General features: G+C 29.7%; 1 protein-coding gene across 1 annotated transcript in view; it reads left to right on the top strand.

The window, feature by feature from the left end:
• The window catches only part of LOC106692548 (chaoptin), a 22,331-nt gene extending 15,682 nt beyond the window's left edge, over positions 1-6,649 (top strand). Inside the window, exons 6-7 of the mRNA XM_014438593.3 lie at positions 914-1,430; positions 3,881-6,649. Coding sequence (XP_014294079.1) covers positions 914-1,430; positions 3,881-4,227 — 864 coding nt within the window. The 3' untranslated portion in view covers positions 4,228-6,649. The remainder of the gene's footprint in view (positions 1-913; positions 1,431-3,880) is intronic.
• The last annotated feature ends 3,111 nt before the right edge of the window (positions 6,650-9,760 follow it).

Here is a 9,760-nt window from a genome sequence, read left to right as displayed (position 1 = left end):
TCAATTTTTTATCATTTATGATTTAATTCAATATTTTGTATAAATCTAAATTTGTTTGTGTACTATTCCTTTTCAATTGTATGTTACTCTAGATGTTGTTGTTATCTCTTTTGTTCTATAGCCATGATGAAGACCTGAAACTCAGGTCAAAACGTCGGCATAAAATAAATAAATATGGTTTTGTTTATTTATGTTGTTCTTCGTTGACCGCACCCCCCTGACAAACTTCTCCAAGAATTAAAAATAAAATAAATTAATGATGTGATGAAATAGTATAAAATAAATTGGATGAAGATATAACCATATGAAGTAGATTGTAGTAAAATAGTCTGGGTGGTGGTTAATAAAGGTACAAAACATTAAAAAACTATTTAATGATAAACAACGTCTCACCTCACATCCAATTCTTTAAAAACCTATTGCAGGCTATTCTGCCCTGGTCATCAATTACAAGTCAAATCACCCCATCTCGTCACAATCTCATTAATTTTTAAAGTTTTTATTTTTAGATAAACTTAATACTATCAACTATCATATACCTACTATCAAGATTTATATGATAGTCGATAGTGTTAAGTTGGTCTAAAAATAAAAAGTTTAAAAATTAAATATAATATAACCTTTTCCATTCTTTAGCTTTCCATCGTTCAGAAAGCCCTGCAAAGTGGGGGCAAAATGTTGCCTCACAGTGGATGATTTGATTACGATTTGAATTATTTCAACCGTACCCAGACCATCTTCCTTTTATAAAATAACCTGTTAGCAGCAGCTGTTATATACCTGATTTATTATATTTTCCTTAATCTTTATCTTCCATCCTCCTTATGCATAAACCTCCATATTTTATTGTATGTTGTACAGTTACTTTTTTTTTTTTTAACTGTTTTAAATATTACAATGTGATATGTTTTAGGTTCTGGACCAGTCTTGTTTCTTCGGTCTGTATTCGTTGAGAATGTTGAATCTGCAAAATATGAACAATCTGGAAACAATCGACCCGAGTATATTTGTGGAATTGGTGCAACTTACTTCCATCAAACTACATCTAAAATCATCCGTAGGCATCAATCTGTCAAGAATTCTGTCAAATTTGGGCAAATTGAGAGAGCTCTATTTACAGATGACAGATGAAAAAATTACAAATCAATTACCAGAACATTTGCCGAAAAAATTACGTTTGCTCGAAATTACTGGTAAAAGTCTGAAGTACATCGATACCAGTTCCCTTAATGCTCTTACTAATTACTCGAACTTCGAGCTAAGAATTACTGGGACCAGTGTATCACATTTACCAAAACACATTTTTAGCAAACTAGAAAACAAAAAGTTTACTATAGACTTATCTAATAACCAATTCACAAACATAGGTCCTGAATTGTTTTATAGAACAATTGGTGAAACTAGGAGATTTGGTTCTAAAGCATTTCCAGGTTAGTGAAATTTTTTATATTATAAGTAAAAGACTTTACTTTTCATTATTTATTATCTATCTTGTGTGTGCAGTCAAACTGGTCTATAATGGACCCAAAGTTGTAGTTAGTTTTTTTATGTATACATCAACTTTTAACTCGGGAGGTGGGGTATTGCTATGTATCTGTCGTCGGGATACCAGGACAATCTCTGATGGCAATTATCCAAAAATAAGTTAACTAATTGAGTCCTACCTATGATAATAATTGAATTATTTTCCAAAGGCCTATTTTGTGTTTATCAGTTACCAATTAAGTACCTTTATATTTATAAAATATTGTTATCATTGGAAATATATAATATAATAAGAGGTGGTACTGGGTAGTATAATAGTATATAAACTATATCGAAGAAATATAGTATTTATTTACATGGTTTGTAAAATGCTTGCAATGATATGATTAAATCATTGAAATGATTCAGACAAATGGTTTGCCATAAAATATTATATTATATCATAACTTATTACCTAATATATACATATATGTACTGCTGATGGATGATTCATGTCTTTGCCGTGGGTGTCGTCTCTGCCGTGGAATTCCCTTAGGACCTCTTCTCTAGCCCTTTTTCATTTCGAGTTGTCATGCCTCTTTTTCCCACCTCCCTTTAGAGGCGTCACCTTTTTTTAATCTTATTCCTCATTGGCCATAGGTGAGCATCCCCTCTGGGCCCAAGAGGGGGTGGGAAATTTCTGATATGTCTAGAAAACCTCTACCTGCCTTAATGGCTACTGCTTCTTCGACAAGTGGTACCCATGAACCAAGTGTGAAAAATTCTGGTATGAGACTACTGTGGTATCCATAGGTGTCCCTTGGAAGGTATCCTACCTCGGCCAGGTATCAGAACATATGGCAAAAACTTTATTAATATTGATAATTGTTAATACCTTAATACATATCAGTATGACTAATTCAGGTAGCAATTAAATGTTTATACCTTTGCCCTTTGAGCTCATACTGCATCATCATACAAGGTTTAATTTTATTATGGAACTAGGAAAATATCTTCTAACTCCAGATATGATGTGCAGAGAATCAAGTCAATCTGTTGTCTATTACGTGATAGCATCACATTCATAGGGGCCAAACTATCTGCTAAGACCCATAGATGAAGTTGAGATTTGTCAGAAAAAAACAAAAACCAGGAAGATCTCGATAATTTTCCACCCATCATTTCACCAAAGAAGTGACATGAAAACCATGTAACGCTTTGTAAAATATGAAAAGGTAATGTGTTTACTTCATGCTGAAATGTTTTTCTAGGAATGCCTTGATTCAACTGTTCATTATTTTTTCTAATTTTGAAGATTTAACAATGTTTCTTCAAAATTTAATAGTCTATTGCAGTTATTCCCAACCTCGTTTTGGCTGTAGAATCCTTTTGTTGCATGTAGGAAAATGGCAGAATCTTTTTCAGTAGAATTAGGAAAATGGCAGAACCCCTACATTATCATTTGATACAAATAAATGATTCCTTCTTTCTGCAAAAACTAAGAAAAGTTAGGGAATAAAAAAAACTAACCTTAGGTAACCTAAAAAAACCTACACAAAATTGGAAGAAAAAATGAGAAGGTTCAAAATTGTGTCAAGTTGACATGGAATGACCTATTCCCAAATTATTTCATAGAACCCCGATCAGGAACCTTTGGTATAATGTATTAGCTTGATAACAATATTGTAAATTTTTATTTTTCATAACACCAAACACTGAAATTTTGAATAATTTTGTTCTTTTTAATATTATTTTTTTCTATTTTCATAAACTCCCTAAGATATTCATATTCCTTCATCTTTTAGCTTTTAAAAAATATGATTAAAATTATAAAATATCGGTTTAAGAAAATTAAAAACAATTATTGTTCAGATGAAATACGTTCATATGAAATATATGAAATACTTTCTGCCTAAGAATTTTTAAATTCTCACCTCCCCACTAAAAAGTAAAAGATATGAATTTCATTGTTTTGAAAAAAATTAAATAATTTCAACTTTGAAAATATTGTAATGTTGTTTTTGTTTTTTGTTTTTTTTAAAAAAAGTTAACATTTAGCAAAAGTTAAGCTAGGTTTATAAAATTATAGATTTAGGACTAGTTTCTTATTAGGAATTTAGTATAAATATTTTTGAATGTTCCTATGGAAGATTTCACAGGTTTCATTGAAGTGCATACCTTTAGTTTCTCCTAATAAAATTATCGTTTTATGAACGTTGCTTTATAATTTCCTTCGCTATGTTAGCTTCTAAGGAATTCATGTAAATAAAGGGATTATTTTAAAAATAAAAAGCTTGTTTAATGACACAAATAAAAATTAATTTGTAAAGTATACAATTAAGACAAAACGTTTTGGAGATTATCCAAAATTTCAATAGAATCAAAAAGTTTTTATAACTAGTTTTCTGTATTTCAGGAGGTATACATGCTGGTAAAAACCCATTAATTTGCGGATGTAACACCAAATGGCTGGCACAGTGGATGAGACGTCACCTCACTGAAGTTTCAGGAGCCAATACAATATCGGTTCAGTCAAGATTAGAACTCATCGAAAGCATGAACCAAATAGTATGTTCTGACAGCCAAACCAAACAGATGTTTCCAGTGTTATCACACGATGTCACATCTGATGAAACTTTATGTGTCTTTGTTCTCAACGTTCCCAAAGTTTCAACTGGAAAAAGCTCAAGCGACATACTTAGAAATGATGTGTTGCTATTTATATCAGCGTTATTTTTGCATTATCTTTATTGTAAGTTGTGAAATATTTCTAGATGTTTACAAAAAATTTTGTGATATTGAGTGGTGAGAAATTAATTTTAATGTGTCGTTGATCGTATGGGCAAACCTACAGTTTTTGATAGCTTACATTACCTACAATGCTTGGATTTTATTTTAAGATGTTCCTAATTAAAAAATTATAAATATTCAATGCATATGCTTTATTTGGAAAAATATTTAATTAAAATAATTGTTATAATGTTTTAAAATCAAATATCGGTCATTTTAAATGTACACTTTTTGTTATGAATGTCCATGTGCAAGAAATAACTTACTTATTATATAACTAAGAAGTATTCAAGTTCATTCGGATAAATTATTATTTATTTGTTACTCTGAAATTATTTAAGATATTATGAGATTTATAAATTAGTGTTTCTAATATTTATAATATATTGAAAAAATGATGTTTTCATCTGGAAAGGAAGGGAGTATGTATATCACGATTTTAGTTGAACCATGTAAACATTTTTAATAGACAATAATTACTATAAATACATATTTAATTAGTTTACTCAAAACCCATGTCATTTTTTTTTTTAAGTTGTGTAGAGGATGTAGATTAATAATAAATAAAAATAAATTAGTCTTCAAATACAATTGTTAAAGTTATATTTGTACAATTTTGAATAATTTGAGTTCGATTCTTATAATGTTTCGTAAATATATTTTACATTACACTCTCCTTCCTTTATATTCATTTGTTAAATTTGATCTGAGTGATTTAAATATTATTGTTTTTCTATCTTGAATATAATTGTAATATTTATTACACAATAATAATATATTTATGCTTATTATATATAAATTATTTTTAAGAGTTGCAACAAACATTGTTTTTGCCTACTCTATACTTTGAATTAATGTTACTTTAATAAACAGTAAATGAGTAGGCTTATTTCAGTAATTTATTTTTTATTTTTTTAGAAGATCGTTTATTAATAGTGTATAATTAATAAAGAAAGGTAGTCCAGATGTGGTAAAAATAACTTAAATAGTAAATAAAGTATTTATTATGAGTCAACATTTTGTCCCACTTTGCTGGGCTTCATCAGGCCTAAAAAAAATACATAAAGACTAAAAAAGACACAAACTCTCATTTTGTTATATTTTTTTTTAGCCCCGATGAAGCTCTGCCAAGTGGGACAAAATGTTGACTAATAATAAATAGTTTATTTATTATTTGAGTTATTTTGACCGCACCTAGACCATATTTCTTTTATTATTTTTTTTTAATTCAATTTTTTTAATGTGATCATTATTTCCGAAATTAGTTTTAATGGAAGGGCTCGTTTACTTAATGTTTAATTGCTTCATAAGGAAACTTTATCAGTCTTTAATTACCAGATTTTAGGGAAAAATTATATCGAAACTGAAACTTACTGTCCTTTGTATCTCTTTATAAAATGATACTATTTTTTTTTTTTTTTTTTTTATTTAAAAACATTAAAGAGAGTTTTAAAGTTTATTTCTGATAATTACTCAATTAGAATTGAAAGTGAATCGAGAATCATCTTTTGAAAATTATGATGAAGGATGAATATGATAAATGATGAATCGAGTCAAACATTTTATTTTTTGTAATGCATGAATCATTCTGAGTGAGGATTGAAAGTCAACTATGTAAACTTATTATTTTTTTTTAAACATAATTCTATGTATTTTATTCATTGTATTTTTTTCTTTAAGGGTTAAAACGTTTAGTTTATTGTAACATTCCTTATTTATTTGTTTTTTTTTTTAATTATTCTTATAAAGATTGTGAGATAAATTTTTCCATGTTCTAAAATAGCTTTGCGATATTTAAATGATTATTGTAAATAATTATGTACAAAAAAATATGTATATTTTTATGAGCTATTTGTTTAATATATTTTTGTTAAGCAGAGAAACCAAATATTATTTGATTCATTAGCAGCTAGTCATGATTTTTTAAACGAATTTTAACTTAACTCCGTAAATTTCAATGTAATTTATTAATTACCCTGAATTTTATCCATTGTGATTAAGTTTTCTTCATTTTCAATGTTTTAAAATATTTTATTCTTATTGATAGTTTAAAAAAATAAATGCTTAGTAAAAAATTTTCACTGAGGTAATATTCAAAATGGTAATATAAATGTGTAAAACTTTTCTATCGCATTTCATGAAATCTTGTGAAAACTATTTTCATACCGCTGTGAGAATTTTTTTATTCATATTTAGTCATTATCGTGAAACCTCAGTACAAAGAATTATCGATATAAATGTCGCTTGGTGTCTTTGCTGTATGTTGTTTATAAAATATTCAAATTATATGTAACAATGATATCTAATGCAATCAGTATTTATATTATTACATAAAAATGCAATCAAATATTTATTCTAAGAAGTTAAAAAATAAATTTGTTATGTTAATCAATTATTTTTCTTGTTGCCTTTTTGTTGTTGTATTTGTTTTTTATTGATTAATTATGTTTATTTATAATTATTATTTCTGGAATGGATATTAGCTAAAAAAAACTTTTTCAAAGTTAGTCTTAAGTGATTGATGAAGCGCTAAACAGAAACTCTTGATAACAGATTACGGGTTAGCAGTTACTTGGTGATAATGTGTTTCAGTAATAGGTTAATTATTAGCCTGTGAATTCACTATTTATCACACCGGCTGGGTTTATATTTATAATACTCGGATCTATTTAGAATAGGAGAGGTAACTGCTATTTCATAAACTGTTATTAATATTTAATTTTTTTAGTACATCACTTTCAATCACAGATTCTTCGGTGTCCTACCAACTTTTATTGTTTGGTTATTTACTTATTTTCAGTTGCAGGTTATTTTCAGATGAAACTCTGTTTCTTTATTTTGAATATAAATGTTGTTTTTTAAGTATATTGTTGTTAAATTTTGATTTTGTTTGATCATTAAATTTTTTATGAGAAAATCTGTATATCTTTATATCATGTTTACTGGAAAATTATTTATATCAAATATTCTTTTTTTCTAATGCATAATGATATCTAACACGATTCTGTAGTTTTCTAACAAAAACAAGCTAACTTAAAGTTAATGCTTATTTTCGTACTTACACTTATTTTGTTCTTAGAATTTAAGCTTAACACATAAAGTTTACTTTAAAATGGTGTGGGATCATTGTAGTTTCAAAAATGTAACTAACATTGTATTTGTAATAGAATTCTTTTGAATTTCAATAGAAATTAAAATTTTGGTATAACATTAGAGCGGACTAACATTGCTTCTCTGGAGAGTGATCCACTCTAGTTCCTTAAAGACCACACCAGTGTGAGGAGGGAATAATTCCCTCCTTTACATTCATATTCCAGAGAAGATTCTGTAATACAATGTTCTTTACATAATCTGCTTTATATTCACCCTAGTAATAGTTTTTAAAGAAACATTTAAACCATAATCTTATAAAAGGAAGATAATCTGGTCCTGAGTACAGTAAAAAAAACTCAAAAACTTTATTATGAGGCAATGTTTTTTCCCCACTTTCCAGGACTTCTTTAGGGCTAAAAAAGATACAAACAACTAAAATAATGTAACAAAGTAAAAGAATTGATAACATGAAATGCAATTACACTAAGGTATGGTACTGGTAGTGGTATTTGGTGGGGGGAACAAGTCCGGCAAGTGGGCCTAGTGGTCTTTTTGCCAACTCCTGGCAGGTAACTGAGTTGCCGCCGTGTACTAACCACGGTGGGATTGTCAAGATTCATTCCTCATGACCACCGAAAAATGAATGTTAACTGCCCCAGGTGGAAAACGAACCAAGCGTTCTGGGACCTGCGCCTCAGCCCGCACGGCCACCACGTCTGACTAGGATTTGATACTGAGGTAAATAAAATACATATTTTCCTCACAAATCCTCGGACAATATATATTCATTATGTTTGTTGGACAGAAGGATGGGACGTGGCTGAGAGTTAGCTTACCGATTCCTGCATTATGGTAGGCATAGTCTCTAGGAAAGATGCATACAACCAAGTGGGGATAAGTAAGTCTTAAGGGTATTCGCTTTAGAACTTTAAGGAAGGACATAGGGCTCAGATTCTTCCATTATTCCTCCAGGTATAAAGAAAGGATGAGATTGAGAAGTTACAACACTGTTGAAGTGCCAAAATGGGCCGTCCATAGCTCAGGTGGTTAGGCACAGGTCTGAGATCTGTGAGTGGCGCTGGTTCGGTTCTGACTTGTGGCATTGACTTTTTCCATTGTGTGGCAGTCTCATAAAATGAAAAACTTCACTTCCCCACCAAAGTTAGAATGATTTTGTCACCTGTAGATAACTGGAACAATATAGGACTTCAATGGGAGTGTTGGGACTATGAAAGAAAAAAAAAGTGCCCAAATAGTGATGAGTCTTAGGAGTTCACAGGTGTTAGATCTCAAGGATGGCAACTTCTAGCAGGGCCTTATGACAGGAGAGATTCAGAGGACAACATTAACATTAAATCCATATATTTATGCCGAAATATCTATAATGTACTAATCAACTGAATATGCTATACGCTACCTTCTAATCAGGGGAATACTATAAAGCGTAAATTAGCAGAGAGGTCTTTGAATTTGCCCCTAGTCAACTCTGGGCTAATTAAACCCCATAAGAGATGTCACATGTAAGACGTTAGCTTTCAGTGGATCAGAAGATTCTGTTGCAATCTTTATTAATTCAAATGATACATTTATTAATATTACAGTATCTTATATAGTTGTTACATGTGTGAAATTAAAGTATATACACAAGGCATCTTACAAATATTAATATACGTTTGATGTCTGCCCCGTGACAGTAGTAGTTTCCATGGTTGCGTCATGGCAGACCATAGCGGTTTTGGTGGCTGTAGCAGTTACAGTATAGGACAGTAGGTAGCGGTGTCGCTACATTGGTACACAGCTTTTTTTCAGCTGCAGTTCCCACTCCGTTTACTTGTTATAACGTATAAAAATCGATATTTAATATATCTCTGATGCTTACGACAGATGATCCTCATGGATACTTTTATTTTTTTGGACAATCGAACTGTCTGGGTCATTCTCTACAAGTGCTACATTTTCTACCATTAAAAATAATTTCATCACAACTCTGTTGTATGCTTAGTTTAAAGTGATGAAATAAAGTGAAATTTCGCAATAGATTTGATATGCTTAATGAATTCTTTCAGGTTAGTTAGCTATCTCTGTGCATAAGCATGTTACACTTGTAAACTTACATAAATGAAATGGAAACAGAACATATAGGTAATACATTTATGAATTTTGCCCACTAAATTACTGAATTTAAGATTCATTACGGGGTATTAACTGTTAACAACATGCCAATAAAGAAATGAAGGTTTAATGAATCTTAATTTAACTCAGTAAAAATAACATTGTATGAATATATATTCTGCGCTATGTTATAGCAAGTAATTTCCTTCCTAATATTGACATTAAATTGTAATTAAACATGCAGTATGGATGTAATGAAACATGTAAGTATAGAACATCATAACCACAGCTGAATTGGTCT

Source organism: Halyomorpha halys, unplaced genomic scaffold (assembly GCF_000696795.3).
Source record: "Halyomorpha halys isolate HHAL.00 unplaced genomic scaffold, Hhal_1.1 Scaffold1.1, whole genome shotgun sequence".
Taxonomy (NCBI): domain Eukaryota; kingdom Metazoa; phylum Arthropoda; class Insecta; order Hemiptera; family Pentatomidae; genus Halyomorpha; species Halyomorpha halys.
This window is presented reverse-complemented; position numbering and strand designations above follow the sequence as displayed.